The sequence below is a fragment of the Dromiciops gliroides genome, chromosome 4, assembly GCF_019393635.1.
Source record: "Dromiciops gliroides isolate mDroGli1 chromosome 4, mDroGli1.pri, whole genome shotgun sequence".
NCBI classification, from domain to species: Eukaryota; Metazoa; Chordata; class Mammalia; order Microbiotheria; family Microbiotheriidae; genus Dromiciops; species Dromiciops gliroides.
In genome coordinates, this window is record NC_057864.1 from 486,792,820 (window position 1) to 486,808,722 (window position 15,903).

At 50.2% G+C, this 15,903-nt stretch overlaps 1 protein-coding gene across 4 annotated transcripts in view; it reads left to right on the forward strand.

Moving 5' to 3' along the window:
- The window catches only part of DGKD (diacylglycerol kinase delta), a 114,143-nt gene that overhangs the window by 90,536 nt on the left and 7,704 nt on the right, over positions 1–15,903 (forward strand). For all 4 annotated transcript variants that reach the window (XR_006356344.1, XM_044002483.1, XM_044002481.1 and 1 more), the window contains 9 exons: positions 4,424–4,520; positions 5,473–5,580; positions 6,609–6,722; positions 12,039–12,173; positions 12,953–13,104; positions 13,675–13,786; positions 13,878–13,970; positions 15,116–15,235; positions 15,337–15,466. Coding sequence is in view for 3 of the 4 variants with exons in the window: in XM_044002483.1 (XP_043858418.1) it covers positions 4,424–4,520; positions 5,473–5,580; positions 6,609–6,722; positions 12,039–12,173; positions 12,953–13,104; positions 13,675–13,786; positions 13,878–13,970; positions 15,116–15,235; positions 15,337–15,466 (1,061 nt within the window). In the remaining variant the exon portion in view is untranslated. The remainder of the gene's footprint in view (positions 1–4,423; positions 4,521–5,472; positions 5,581–6,608; positions 6,723–12,038; positions 12,174–12,952; positions 13,105–13,674; positions 13,787–13,877; positions 13,971–15,115; positions 15,236–15,336; positions 15,467–15,903) is intronic.

The window sequence follows — 15,903 nt, forward strand, 5'->3', positions numbered from 1 at the left end:
TTTCAAACAAAATACTGTGTCTTCCTGCTTCACCCCCAAGGGTGTTTGTTTCAGTGTCTATAGGTATGAGACGCGGTTTCAAGATTTCCATGCAAATTGGCCCCAATCCAAAGAAATTAGGCCTAGTTCAGGGCATGGTGAATGAGTAAGAATGTGAATAGAAATGAAAAGTTTGGCCTGAAGCATTGGGGTCTGCCTACTTGAGGTTATCCCACCACACTCAGTGTGGATGGAACCTTGCTGACTTGTCTAAACTTGGCTTTGAGAAAGGCGGCCAGGTGTTTGGTCTTGGATGGAGACTGATGGGCCCTCTTCATTTCCCAATGGTTACCCCACTGTCATCTTAGAAAGAAAGGCCTCAGGAGTCAAGGCAGCGTAGTACAGGCCAGGATCCAGAACTCTTCCAACATTCATTGCCCTCCAAACAACTTTGATAATGCCTTAAGTCAAGTTTGGGAGTGGCAGTGGCAGTGCCAATGAAGGGTCACAGAGACATTTTCCAGTGTTACTCTGCAGGAGAAGTCTGTCACAGCAGGGGGGGCGCAGGTCCCCAGTGTGGCAGGAGCTCCGACTGTGGACCTTGGACGCAGCCATAGCAGCAGCAGCTTCGGTAGCTCTCAGCCCAAACACAGTGAAGGACTCAGACAGCTGATCACAAAGAAATCACAGGGACCCATTGCTGGCCCTGGGTGTAGCTGGCACAGATTGGCAACTCTTGCCCATATGCAGTTCTGTCAGTTTCCAGGCAGAGAGGAGCACTAGCATTTGTGGCTGCAGGAGAGCAAGGGCGCTTCCTGGGTAAAGACCAGAGCACAGACCAAAACTAGCTCTGAAAACAGTAGCACAAAAAAGGCTGAAGCTTAGAACAGTGCATCCCCACCCCCAGAGGAGCAGAGCCCAACTTTAACATAAAATTCAAGGTGAAGAAATAGGCTGGAAAATGAGCAAACAACAAAAAAAGAACCTGAACATAAAAAGTTACAATAGTGGCAGGAAAGACCAAGACGCAAACTCAGAAAAAGACAACAAAACAGAGCCACAAAGATAAATGCCAAACATGAATTCCTGGAAGAGTTCAATAAAGTGATGGGAATGATACAGGAAGAATTTGGAAAAGAAATGATAGTGATGCAAGAAAATTATGAAAAGAGAATTCACAGTTTGGTAAAAGAAGCACAAAAAAAATACCAAAGAAAATAATACTTTAAAAAACATAATTGGCCTAATGGTAAAAGAGGCACAAAAATTCATTGAATAAAAAGAACTCTCCTTAAAAAGCAGAATAAGCCAAATGGAAAAAGAGGCACAAAAGATTACTGAAGAAAATAATTCCTTAAAACTTAGAATTGGGCAAGGGAAACTAATGGCATCATGAGATATAAAGAAACAATAAAATGAAGACAAAAGAATGAAAAAACATGAAATATCTATCTCATTGGAAAAACAGCTGACCTGGAAAATAGATCAAAGAGAATTTAAGAATTATTGGACTACCTGAGAACCATGGCTTGTTTTTGTTTGTTTTTTTAAGAGCCTAGACATCATATTTCTTTTTTTTTTTCTTTCTTTTTTTTTTTTTTTAGTGAGGCAATTGGGGTTAAATGACTTGCCCAGGGTCACACAACTAGTAAGTGTCAAGTGTCTGAGGCCGGATTTGAACTCAGGTACTCCTGACTCCAGGGCTGGTGCTCTATCTACTGTGCCACCTAGCTGCCCCTAGACATCATATTTCAAGAAATTGTCAAAGAAAACTATCTTAAGTCCAGAGGATAACATAGACATTGAAAGAACGCCCAGAAATATGATAGACAAATACTAGAGTTTCCAGGTGAAAGAGAAAACATTGCCAGCAGCCAGAAAGAAACAGTTCAAATATCATAGAGCCACAGTCATGATCACAGAAGATTTAGCTGCTTCTATATTTAAGAGGCAGAGGGCTTGAAACATATTCCAGAGAGCAAAAGAGCTAGAATTACAACCAAGAATAACCTAGCCAGAAAAATTTATTGTAATCCTTCAGGCAGAAAAATGATTATTTAACGAAATAAAGGATTTCCAAACATTTTTGATGAGAAGACCAGAGCTGAATAAAAAAATTGACATTCAGATAGAAGACTCAAGAGAAGCATAAAAAGGTAATGACAAGGGGAGCTAGGTGGCACAGTGGATAAAGCACCGGCCCTGGAGTCAGGAGGACCTGAGTTCAAATCTGGCCTCAGACCCTTGACACTTACTAGCTGTGTGACCCTGGGCAAGTTGCTTAACCCCCATTGCCCCACAATTGAAAAAAAAAAAAAAAAGGTAATGACAGAAATCATAAGGACTCCATGAAGTTAAACTGTTTACTTTCCTATATGGGAAGTTAATACATGTAACTGATAAGAACTTTACCATTTTTAGGGCAATTAAAAGGAGTCTGCAAAGACAGAGGGCACAAGTCTAGGTGGATCATGTTGGGATGGTCTCCAAAAATAAAGAATGGAAAGAAGGAAGCACTGGGAGATGGGCAAAGGGAGAGGTAGAAAAGGGCAAATGTTCTCACATAAAGGAGGCTTAGAAGGAAGAGCTTTTATAATTGGGGAATGGAGAAGGGTAGTGCTTGAACCTCACTCTCAACGGACTTGGTTCAAAGAAGGAACACACATACACACATAAGGTTTTAGAAATTTATCTTAAGCAATAGGGAAATAGAAAAAGAAATAAGGGAGAGGGTGGATTGGGGGAGTCAGTGGTCAGAAGCAAGACAGACTTAAGGAGGAACAGAATAAAAAGAGAGAAGGATGAACAGGAAAATGGGATGGAGGAAAATATACTGTTAGTGATCATAACTGGCTGTGAGTGGGGTGAACTAACGCATAGAATGTGTGATGTTTAAAATCTAATGTGTGGTCGCCTTAAATGGGAAGCTTTAGCACCCGTCTTTGGGCATTAAGCATTTATTAAAGCACACCAGGTATTCACGTAGAGTTCAGAAAGTTAAGAGAAGGCCTCTCTAGCCTAGAGCTCCAGCTGGGCTGGTTCTCCCTCAGGTCCTCCACCACGAGCCGGCTTCAACCAGTAACTCCCCTCAGACTGAGTGTGGAAGCTTTTTGTAGGTCTGGAGCAGAGGCGGTCCTTACACACTGCTGCAAGCTGATTGGCAGGCATCATCCAAACCCATTGGTTCACTGGACTTGAAGATGGTCTCGAGTTGAGTTCACAGTCCTCAGCTTCTGAGAACACCCTTGAAGCAGAAGGACCTGCACACAGTTAAAATAAAGGGCAGGGGGGCAGCTAGATGGCGCAGTGGTTAAAGCACCGGCCCTGGATTCAGGAGTACCTGAGTTCAAATCCGGCCTCAGACACTTGACACTTACTAGCTGTGTGACTCTGGGCAAGTCACTTAACTCCCATTGCCTAAAATAAAAAAAAAAAAATAAAGGGCAGGAGCAAAATCTGGTGTGCTTCAGCTGAAGTGAAGCAAGCAGGAGTAGCAATCATGATCTCAGACAAAGCAAAAGCAAAATTAGGCCTAATTGATAATCAGGGAAACTACATTTTACTCAAAAACAAAAACCCCACCGTAGACAATGAAGTAATATAAAAACATTTTATACCAAGTTTCTCATTTCTCGAATATATACGGAACTGAAATTTATAAAAATTAATAAATGAAATTCCTAAAAATTAGTCTTTCCCCAGTTGATAAATGGTCAAAGGACATGAACAGGTAGTTTTCAGACAAATCAAAGCTGTCTGTAGTCATATGAAAAAATGCTCTAAATCACAACTAATTGGGGCAGCTAGGTGGCGCAGTGGATAAAGCACCGGCCCTGGATTCAGGAGTACCTGAGTTCAAATCTGGCCTCAGACACTTGACACTTACTAGCCATGTGACCCTGGGCAAGTCACTTCATCCTAATTGTCCTCCCCGCCAAATAAAAATTAAAAAAAGCCTTTGCTAGCCTGCCTTTCCCCGCATATACTCTGAGCATGTGCTTTTTTGTAGCTGCTTGTTTGCACTTGGTCCCTCCCCATAGCCTGCGCTCCTTGAAGGCAGGGACCCTTCCTTTTCTTTCCATTTCTTTGTATCCTCAGTACTTAGCACAGGGCCTGGAACATGTTCAGTGTTTCATGAGTCCACGTTTAGTGGAAAGAAGAAGGACGCAAGGCCTCCCTCCAGCACGGCTAATGTTGAGGCTCCTCCCCCAGGAGCAGGGGTGCTCCACCCCAGAGGCCCTTCCCTCCTGGTCGGCCCCCCTCTCTTCTCTGGCCGCCTCCCCTTGGAGTCAGCAGATGAGGTCCCGTGCATGTGGCTACTTACAGAAGCTTCCTGCTGAGCCTTTGGTCAGTGGCGGCCATGGGTGCAGGAAGCTCAGCGTGGCTGCGGCTGCGACTACGGGGACACAGGCCGGCTCACTCTCATTTCATTTTCCCTTCTCAGGAGCCGGACCAAGAACATGATGTGGTACGGAGTCCTGGGCACGAAGGAACTGCTGCATCGCACCTACAGGAACTTGGAGCAGAAGGTCTTGCTGGAGGTAAGCTGGAAGTTTCTGACCCTGACCCTCACCTGTAATCCCGGGGGACACGCCCAGGGGCCTGCGGAGCTCTCTGACGCCAGCCCCTCCTTTTCTGAGGCGGCGGTGGGCTTCCCGCGGACTGCTTCCACTCGCCCCATGCGTCTCTGCTCCCCTTTCTGGGATGAGGAAGACAATATGGGTCCTGGTGCCTGGGCTCCCTGTTGAGTCTCCTCTCCCCTGAGGCCATCAGTCCTTGGGATCTGACCACAGCACTTCCCTCTTTGCTCATCTCAGTGGCTTCTAAAATGGAAAAGAATCATCTGTGTGGCTTTTAAAGAAGGCCCTTCAGGGCCCTGCGGCCGGTGGTGTTTCTCCTCCAGCTCCTGCCGTGCCCTCTGCCCTGTCCGGTCTCCCTCCTTAGCCGCCTCTCCCTTCGCAGCCCTTCTGCCAAGCCTTCCTCCTTCCTCAAACCCTGGGCTGGGGCTCCTTTGTCTCCACTTGGGTTTGTTTGCTGGATGCTTTCGATGCCGTTTGTGGGGAGGCGGCATCTGCTGATCCATCGCAGTGTTTGAGGTCCCCAGCACCTTCCTAGGCCCCCACGTGGGCAATGCGTGTCGATCGACTGATGTAAGAGAGTCCCTGTTGCTAAGGAAGGTTGCTGGTCATGACCTCCAGCAGTGCTGTGCCCTCCCCCTCCCTCCTCCTCCCCCCTCTTCTCTTCCTCCCCCTCTTCCCCCTCCCCTTCTTCCCCCTTCCCATCTCTTCCCTCCTCCTCCCCCCTCCCCTCCTCTCCCCTCTTCCCCCTCCCCTGGCCTGCTCCCTCTTGGCTCTCAGCCGCATTGTCCATCTGGGGCAGTGTGGGGGGTGGCACGTGGAGCCTTTCCCCAGACCTGGTCCCCCCCAGGGCAGACCGGTCGCCCTTGACGTGATGTGTCCTTTCTCTCTCCCCCTCCCCATGCCCTTGGCTCAGTGTGACGGGCGCCCCATCCCGCTGCCCAGCCTTCAGGGCATCGCTGTTCTCAACATTCCCAGCTATGCCGGAGGCACCAACTTCTGGGGAGGCACCAAGGAAGATGATGTAAGTGCAGTGGCTCTGCCAGAAACCATCACTGGTGGCACTTGGAGCACGTGGGGGCGCTGCCCAGGGTAGGGGCTGGGCCCTTCCCAGAGATGCCCCTCCTGTCACTTTTCCACTTGTGGCTCCTCCCAGCCCCCCCCCTTATCCTCAGTCTCCTCCTCATCACTGACTTACCCCCCCCCCATTAAGAAGGCTTTCCCTCAGGGGCAGCTAGGTGGCACAGTGGATTCAGGAGGACCTGAGTTCAAATCCAGCCTCAGACACTTGACACTTACAAGCTGCGTGACCCTGGGCAAGTCACTTAGCCCTCATTGCCCCGCAAAAACAAACAAACCAAAAAAGGCCTTCCCTCGGCCTTGCCGCCACCTCCATCTGTTTCCATCTGTCATCTGCTGCAGCCACTCCAGAGGGCCCGGGGATCATCAGATCTGTGTTCCCAACGCCTGGAACTCCCTGTCCCCCTGCCCCTTCACCTGCCCCCTCCATTCACTTAGCCTCTCTCGAGCCACAGCTGGGTCCAGGCCTATGCTGGGCTCAGGGGCACGGTGGCACCTCCCCCACTGCCCCCGGGTGGGTCGGACTGTCCCCCGAACCCTCTCCTTGCATCAGTCTTGTCCAGTCTTGTCACAGCCTTCCTGGGCTGGGCTGCACCCTCTCAAACATCTCCTCTTCCCCACCTCCTTCCTGGCCCCAGGTACACTGGAGGGGCTGACCCTGGGCTTCTTGACTGACGGGATTATCGAGAGCCCTGTGGAGTTTTTTCAGCCTCTGTAGGCCAGTTTCCCCCTAACGGGTTCAAAGCCACAGAGAAAAGGGGCTTCCCTCCCCTGCTGCTCCCCCTTCCTGCCAGGGTCCTTTCCCTGCAATGGTGTCATCATTGCCTCTCCAGGCCTCAAAGACCTGCTAGTTGGCACAGGTGAACCCTTAGGACAGGCATCTGGTCACTGGCAGAAGTGGGAAGGTCAGGCAGAGCCTGGCCCAAGGGGACACCTGTCAGCCACTCACTGCAGCGTCTTCCCGCCTTTCAGACATTCACAGCCCCGTCCTTCGATGACAAGGTCTTGGAAGTGGTGGCCGTCTTTGGCAGCATGCAGATGGCTGTCTCCCGGGTCATTAATCTGCAGCACCACCGGATTGCCCAGGTAATCATACCAGAATCCTGTTTGGTGGAATGTATTTTTGTTAGTAGAGAGAGATACCGTTTTAAAACCTGTTTATGTCAAAGTCTAACATCCAAAAAAGAAAAAAAATCACTTTGTAAGATCCTGAGAAAATAGGACCATAGTATTCAAGGCCAGGGGCCAAACTAGCACCAGGACCCCGAGTCCCCCACAGCCTTATTTCCCACTGGAGCCTTGAACTCAGAGATCAGAGAACCAGCCCTGCATGGCCATGGGGCAATGCCAGGCCTGAAACGCCAAAAGTGCTCCCAGGCCGGGGCAGTAGCCTTCCCTACCTATTAATGTGCACAATTTGACCTTGGGGGGGCCTAAAAAGCCTCCCCCCAGATTGGGGTTGACATCAGGCACCCATAGAGTAGCTGGTGTCCTGGTCCTTCCCTGTTCACTGCCCTCGGAGATGGAAGCTGCCAGCAGGCGTCCTGGGGGCAGAGGGGAGGAGCGGTGTCCAGCTTCGACATCCTGCCTGCGTGAGTTTGGGGAAGGCGCTTCCCCTCACTAGACTTCAGTTTTCTCTTTTTTCTTCCTTCCTTCCTTTCCTTTTGCAAACTTTAAAGTGCTATTTATTTAGCATTTTATTTTTCTCCAATTTTATGTAAAAACATTTTTAACATCCATTTTTAAAACTCTTGAGTCCCAAATTCTCTCCCTTCCTCCCCACCCGCCTTGGAGAAGGTGAGCAATTAAGTACATGTTATACATGTGTAGTCATGCAAAACATTTCCATATTAGTCAGGTTGTGAAAGAAAACAGACCAAAAAAATCAAGAAAAATAAAGTTTAAAAATTAGGCTTCGTTCTGTATTCAGACACCATCAGTTCTTTCTCTGGGAATGGATAGCATTCTTCATCATAAGTCCTCCAGAGTCATCTTGGATCATTTTATTGCTGAAAATAGCTAAGTCATTCACAGCTGATTATCTTACAGTCTTGCTGTTAATTTGTGCATAGTACGTTTCCCTTTGCACCAGCCCATGTAAGTCATTCCAGGTTTTTCTGAGAGCACCCTGCTCATCAACTCTTATGGCAGAGTAGTATCACATACCATAGCTTGTTCAGCCATTCCCCAATTGATGGGCATCCCCTCAATTTCCAATTATTTGCCACCAGAAAAGAGCTCTTTTAAATATTTCTGTACACATAGGTCATTTTCCTTTTTGTGTTTTAATCTCTCTTTGGATACAGACCTAGTAGTGGCATTGGTAGGTCAAAGGGTATACATGGTTTTATAGCCCTTTATGCATAGTTCCAAATTGCTCTCCAGGATGGTTGAATCATTTTACAACTCCACCAACAGTATACTGTCTCATTTTCCCTATATCCCCTACAACGTTTGACATTTTCCTTTGCTGTCCTATTATCCAATCCATTGGTATGAGGGAATATCCCAGAATTGTTTTGATTTGCATCTTTCTAATCAATAGTGAGTTAGAGCATTTTTTTCATCTGGCTATAAATAGCTTTGATTACTTCCTCTGGAAGCTGTTCATATCCTCTGACTATCAATTGGGGGATGGCTCTTATTTTAATAAATTTGACTCGGTTCTCTATGTGTTTGAGAAATGAGGCCTTTATCAGATAAACTTGCTTCAAAACTTTTTTCTCAGTTAATATTGCTAACACTATTTCCCTCTACCCTATTCCTTCTCCACACCATTTATTCTATTCTCTTTCCTTTCACCCTGTTCCTCCTCAAAAGTGTTTTGCTTCTGACTGCCATCTCCCCCAATCTTTCCTCCCTTCTAGCACACACACCCCTTTATTCCTTCCACCTCCTACTTTCTTGCAGGATAAGATAGATTTCTATCCCCAATTGAGTGTGTATGTTATTTTCTCTTTGAGCCAGTTCTGAAGAGAGTAAGATTCACTCGCTCCTCCACACCTCCCCATCTTCCCCTCCGCTGTATAAGCTTTTTGTTGCTGCTTCTTCATGAGATCATTTACCCCGTTCCACCTTTCTCTCTCCCTTTCTCCCAGTGCGTTCTTCTCTCAGCCCATAATTTTATTTTTTTATATCCTCCCTTCATAGTCAACTCACACCTGTGCCCTCTGTCTAAATTTATTCTGTCCAACTGCCCTAATAATGAGAAAGTTCTTAGGAGTTACAAGTGTCATCTTCCCATGTAGGAATGTAAATAGTTTAACCTTTTAAATCCCTTATGAATTTTTTCCCCTGTTTACCTTTTTATGTCTCTCTTGAATCTTGTATTTGAAAGTCAGATTTTCTATTCAGCTCAGATCTTTTCATCAAAAATGCCTGAAACTCCTCTTTTCATTGAATGCCCATTTTTCCCCCTGAAGGATTATCCTGAGTTTTGCAGGGTAGGTGATTCTTGGTTGTAATTCCAGTTCCTTTGCCCTCCAAAATATCATATTCTGAGCCCTCTGATTCTTTAACGTTGAAGCTGCTAAGTCTTGTGTTAGCCTGACTGTGGTTCCACAATACTGGAATTGTTTCTTTCTTCCTGCTTGTAGTATTTTCTCCTTGACCTGGGAGTTCTGAAATTTGGTTATAATATTCCTGGGAGTTTTCATTTTGAGGTCTCTTTCAAGAGGTGATCAATGGATTCTTTCAATTTCTATTTGTGGTAAAAAGTTTTAACAGTCGGTTAGATAATGGAGAGATGCCAGTTTTTTTTTTAGGACCACCCTTTTGGGGAGGAGACCAACAGCATGAGCTACACACACCAGTCCACCTGTGATGCACGCCAGATTGCCTGCTGAGCACTCGACTTCCAGGGTGCGAGCTTAAAAGGCAAGGAGAGAACGGAAGTGGGGCTTTTTTTCCTGCTCCGCTGGTCTCCTGGCTGCACTGCACAGACAGACACGGACTGGAGTTTGACTCAGCCCGGCTCTCGGTTAACAGCACGCGCTTGACTCGGTCTTTTGCCCCAAAGGTGGCCTTCCGCTTTTGGTGAGTTTTATACAGAATATAGACTAAGCCTAGACTTAAGACAATTTGTATTGTATTTCTACTTTCCTATCCTTCTAATCAACATCACCTTGTGACTACCATACAATAAAAGGTCTATCTAGAAAACCAGAAGCTTCTTCCATTTACTAGTCTGGGAGATAAATTAAGGGAAAGGTTAAGTAGGGGAGATTTATGATCTAATATCCAATTTATATCTAACATATTTTACCTTCTTGTTCCAGAATATTAGGACAGTTTTCCTTGACAATTTCTTCAAAAATAATGTCTTGCCTCTTTTTCTGATCCTGGCTTTCAGGTAGTCTAATAATTTTCAAATTATCTCTCCTGGATCTGTTTTCCAGGTCAGTTGTTTTTCAAATGAGATACTTAACATTATTTTCTTTGTTTTTTTTCATTCTTTTGGTTTTGTTTTATTGTTTCTTGATTTCTCATAGTCATTAGCTTCCATTTGCTCAACCCCAATTTTTAAGGAGTTTTCTTCAAAGCTTTTGTTTGGCCTACTCTGTTTTTTAAGGTGTTATTTTCTTCAGTATTTTTTGTGTCTCTTTTACCAATCTATTGACTTTTTTCATGATTTTCTTGCATCACTCTCATTTTTCTTCCCAATTTTTCCTCTACCTCTCCTACTTTCTTTTCAAAGTCTTTTTTGAGCCCTTCCATGGTCTGAGGCCAATTCATATTTTTCTTGAAAGCTTTGGATGTAGGAGCTTTGACTTTGTTATCTTCTTCTCTGTGTTTTGATCTTCCTTATCACCATAGTAATTTTCTGTGGTCAGAATTTTTTTCTGTTGTTTGCTCATTTCCCCAGCCTATTTCTTGACTTAACTCTTGGTTAAAGTAGGCCTCTGCTTCCAGGGTGGAGGGTGCACTATCTCAAGCTTCAGGGATCTTGTGCATCTGTTTTCAGAGATACTTCTAGGAGCCTGTGAGTTATCTGTGCTTCCAAGGTGGTATGATCTAAGGAGAGGTTTGCTGGCTACTCTCTTGGCCTGTGCTCTGCTCTGCAAGCGACCACAAGCATGCTTATCTTCCCTGGAATAGTGAAGAGAGTCCCTGCTCCACTGTGACCACAAGCTGTGGTGTGCTAGTGCTCCTCCCTCGCCTGGAACCGCCACCGGGCAGTGCTAGTAAAAATACCCCGTAATCTCCTTGTGGCCAATTGTTCGGCCCCCTCGCCCTCTGTGGGCTGCGTTCCAGAGGCAGTTGCTGCAGCTGCTGATTCAGTGGTTCCCAAAGCCTGCTCCTGGTTTGCTGGGTCCTGGTCTGCGCTGGCATGGCCCGCACTGGGCTGTGCTCTGCTTTCCCCCCGGTACAACAGATGTTTCTTGCCAACCTTCTAAGTTGTCTTTGGCTGCAAAATGATTTCACCCCATCCTTTTGTGGGTTCTGCTGCTCCAGGAGTTGTCTTACAGCATTCTTTAGAGGCATTTGGAGGGGTTCTGGGGAGTGCGCAGGCACACTGCCCTTCCTCAGCCACCTTGGCTCTGCTTCCTCAGTTTTCTCTTCTTTCTGTGGCCCTTGAGTTCTGTAAGCCCGGGTGCCCAGCGAGCTAGGGCCCTACAGTGTCTGGCCTTCTGCCCTCTTCTCTTCCTGACACAGCACTTGTTTTCATTGGGCAGGGCCCCAGCAGCACAGAGGCCTCATTTGTCACCAGCATCCAAGGGGGGTGCTGGAACCACTTCTGGGGCACTGTAGTGATTCTCAGGCCTGGGGGGCTCTTTAGTTTGGTTTTCCAGTTGTGCCAGTGGTTTCTATTGTATCTGGCTCTTTTTTTTTTTTTTTGAGGGGCAATGAGGGTTAAGTGACTTGCCCAGGGTCACTTAGCTAGTAAATGTCAAGTGTCTGAGGCCGGATTTGAACTCAGGTCCTCCTGAATCCAGGGCTGGTGCTTTATCCACTGCACCACCTAGCTACCCCTGCCAGTGGTTTCTAAAAGCAATACGTGTGTGAATTCTTTCATTTTGATTAAAAACCCAAATATGTGCCATTCAGCACTTTGGAGGAAAAGCAGCGCTGGCAAGGACAAGAATGTGGCAGCCAGGCACCTCAGCAGTGGTAGGATGCTCCAGGTGCCCAAAGCCTGAAATCAGTGTCCTGTAGTGACCAGGGTCAGGAGAACTGGCAGAACTCCTACGGTCAGATTCTCATGCCCCTTCCACCAGCACAGGGATGAGAAGGTCCCTGCTCACCTGAGCTTTGCCCTTGGAGAGAGAAGAGGGCACAGAGAAGGGAGCCATGGACTATCACCCAGGGGCCTTTGGGGAGCCCAAGGGAAGGGGTGGCCCTCACAGACTTCCTGCCCACAGCCAGGTGCGTGTTATAATAGGCTCCGGTGTCTTCCTTCAGTGTCGGACTGTGAAAATCGCCATCCTGGGTGACGAGGGCGTCCCCGTGCAGGTGGATGGAGAGGCCTGGATCCAGCCCCCCGGCTACATCCAAATAGTCCACAAGAACCGGGCGCAGACTCTGACGAGGGATCGGGTAAGGCCGGCCCTGACCAGTGGAAGGAAAGGGGGCATCTGCCAGAGGGAATTCTCTCTCAGGCTTTACCACAGCTGAGGGCTCAAGGGCACCCCCCCCCGTCAGCCTGTGGGCTCACCCCCTCTGCTCTCCTCACCCTGTAGGGGAGCATCCTTTAGCTTCCAGATGGGCGGGAGTCAGCAAGCTAAGGCCAGCCTCCGGTGGGCTCTTAGGCCTAAGGGGCGCAGTAGCGCCAGCCTTTGTGCTCAGCAGAGTCCTGGCAGAAAGGCGGCTCATGGAAGGTCTGAGCTGCAGCACCAGCGGCATCTATTGGGTTTTGTCCTGTTTGCAGACGCCGTGAAAGGATTTGTTCTGGCGGTTTTCAGGCAAAATGGGGAAAGGAGGAGATGAGGTCAGGGATTTCTAAGATCATTTCCACTGTCTCCCCTCATAGCTCAGCTCCACCACCCGCATCGTACCTTAGGGAGGGAATAGAAAGCCCTTCTGACTGACTGACTGTGCCAAGCTGAGGCAGCCCTGCCTGTGGGGGAAGTCACAGGGCCGGTCTCTAGGCTTGCAGGCGGGGAGAGAACAGTGGCAGAGTCGGCGTGGTTGTGGAGCTGGTGCAGGGAGAAGATGGGCGGGATGCGGACTGTCTAGAGATTTCTCCAAGAGAGTGGTGCCCTTCGTGGGTCCTCAAGAAAGCCAGCAATGGCTCCTTAGAAGAGATGGGTTTGTCTTGTCCAGAAATGGCTGGGAGGAGGACTGTGGAACGTTCCCTGCATTCCCTTGCGTTCTAGGCCTTCGAAAGCACTCTGAAGTCTTGGGAAGATAAGCAGAAAGGTGAGCTCTCGCGCCCGCCTTCCTTCTCCCTGCACCCAGAGATCATGTCTGAAGAGGAGTCCAGCCAGATGCACCAGTTTGGCCAGGCAGCGGGGGCTCTCATCCACAGGTGGGCTCAGTTGGCTCTCCCTCTGCCTCCCCTCCAAGGCTCTGTGGGCCCGGGCCCTCTGGCTCCTCCAAGACAGGATGGTGGCATGCAGGCAGGCAGGCAGACGGGTCCCCTTCCGCCTCCTCTGCCGAGTTTGTCTTGCCAAGAGCATCTCTTGTGGTGGGATATTTCCTAAACCTGATTTAATAAGGATGAGAGTAAGAGAAAGTGGCCCATCTACTTCTGGGGAAGGCGCAGGCCCAGGGTGCACAGGCTGTGGGAGCTGCACCCCCAGCCCCATCTGTGCCAGAGGAGACCTTTTGTCACCTCCCTTGTTGTCCCCTCACCCCCATTCCCGGAGGACTCTGCTCGGGCTCGCTATAGGGGCGGGGATCCCCATTTGGGCCCAGGGGAGACAGACGACCTCAGAGGGGAACCCCAGCCGCCGTAACCCAGGCTTCCAGGCTTCCCCCGAGTCTGGGCCTCTCTTCTGTGATGTAATTCGGAAGCAGGGTTCTCAGGGGGCGTCACCAGTTTGCCTGTGCCCGGCTCGTGCCTAATGCGGTGCCTGCGCTTCTCCCTCCTCTTCAGCATCCGGGAAATAGCTCAGTCTTGTCAGGACATGGAGCCGGAGCTGGCCCACGCCGTCAATGCCAGCTCTAAATCAATTGATAGAGTCTATGGGAAATCCAAGGCTGCCGAGGTACGTCCTTCCTCCCGCCCACTGGCCTGCTGCGCCCTCGCAGCCCCTGGGGCCGGCTCCCAGGCCCCTCACTACGTTTTCCTCCCGGCAGGGTCTGAACTGCACTTTTGTCCTGGAGATGGTGAATAACATTCGCGCTCTCCACAGTGAGACGGAGCTGCTGCTCACTGGGAAGATGGCCTTGGTATGTCGGTGAGGCCTCTGCCCGGGGGCACAGTCACGCGGCACGCTGGGGGCTCAGCCCAGGATCAGAAGACACAATGGGCTCTGGTTACTTCAGCTCTAAAATGGGGGTGACGATGCCCTCAGTATCGACCCAGAGGCGAAGCTCTGAGGAGATCTCGTCTGCGGAGGGGTCCGGGGGCAGGGCTAAAAGCCCTAAAAATTTCAGCCAAAGGGCCGAGGGGGGGGGGGCGGAGTTGAGGGGGGAGGCGGGGTTCATCCCCTGGGGGTGCTGAAATCATTCCACTTTCCCAGTCCTGTGAACACCCAGGACCAGCCATGTTAGTCCAAAGTCCCTTGGCGTCATTGTATAGTGAGAATTAGCTGGACCTCAGGCCACAGGGGCTGCTCATGGAGGGCAGAATGGCCCCAGGGCCAGTGGGATTGCTGGGAGGCTACTCCCTGGCCTGGCTGCACCCACCCCCTGGCCCCCAAAAGAGCAGACCCCAGAAAGGAGCCCCGGAGGGCTTGCGTTCAGCATCTCACCCTTGTTCATAGAATTGTATATTTGTTTTTCTTGTGGGTTGGCTGAACGAACAGAAAAGGGAAACCACCCTCTGGCCCGGTCTGATCATGGAGGCCTCCGCGGTCAGGGGGCTGCGCCACCCACTTCTGAGGTCCTTCACAGGCATCTCTTTGGCATGGTTGTGCCCGTGCGCATTGCCCCCAGTCCTGGTCCATTCCCTGATGCTGTGCGCTCCACCCTTTCTCACACCCTGTAGCCTCTCGTGCCCTTCGCAGCACGATCTGGCGCTGGGCACGCCCTCGCCACCACAGAAACAGCTGCTCCAAGGACCCCTGTCCACAGGGTTCCCTTTCCTCTTTGAGGCGAGGGCCTCGTGGTGCCCCCTGACCTGGTCCGTGGATCAGGGGCCTCTGGCGGCCTCATTCCCATGGGGTCGTTCATAGCCCTCTCGACCCTGCCTTCACCAGGGTGATGCAGGGTCTGATCACCGAGAGGGGTGCCGGGCGTGGCCTCTTCCTGAGCCCATTCCCTTTGTGGCTGCCTCTGGTGCCCTGGCTTCAGGCCCACACGGGGTTGGCGTGGTTGGCCCCGCTGCCCCAGGGCTCACAGGGCGTCCTTTCTTCTCTCTGGCCGCGCTGCAGCAGCTTGAGCCGCCCCACAAGGAGCAGCTCCGGACAGCCCTGGCTGACATGGACCTTCAGCTGAGAAAGCTGGTGGACATCCCCTGGCTGTGGCAGCTCATGGAGCCCAGTGACGACGAGGTATGTGCAGCCAGCCCCGTCCTCCCATCCCCTCCCGTGGGCCAGGCCGGCCTTGCCCACCAACAGTCACCCAGCGCTCCTTGTCTGCTCTTGCCCCTCAGAATCCCGCAACGCTGGACTTCTCCAAACGTGGCCGCAGCGGCAAGTTCCGCCTCGTGACCAAATTCAAAAAGGAGAAGAGCAGCAAGAACAAAGAAATCCGCAGCGGCGGCAGCGGCACCAGCCTCCCGGGTAGCTAGCCCTCCGCGTGCCAGCAAGCGCACGGGCACTCCCTGCCCGCCGGGTGTCCTCCCCATCCCCCCCAATGGCTTCTCTCTCCTTTGTTAGCTAGGCCGTCCTCACTAACATTTTGTTCGTAGGCTTGAAACCTCGTAGATTGTCCCATGTATGCTGTCCAAGGGCTGCTGCCCCTGCCCTGCCCTGAGATTCCCAAACCAAATGGGAAGAGGCCTCCCGAGCTTCCTGCTCTTGTCTGCCTGGGAGGGGGGAGAGGAGGTGACTTTGGGGCACAGGTCTGTGAGCGTCCTTCAGTGCCCCAGTTGCTCGTGCTTCTGCTGTTGCGATTGATGATTGGCCTCTGATTGAATCCCCCCTCTAATCAATCCACATCAGCAGGGTGGGTGCACGTGGCACGCCAATCCCATGGGGACAGATGACCAATCAGCCTG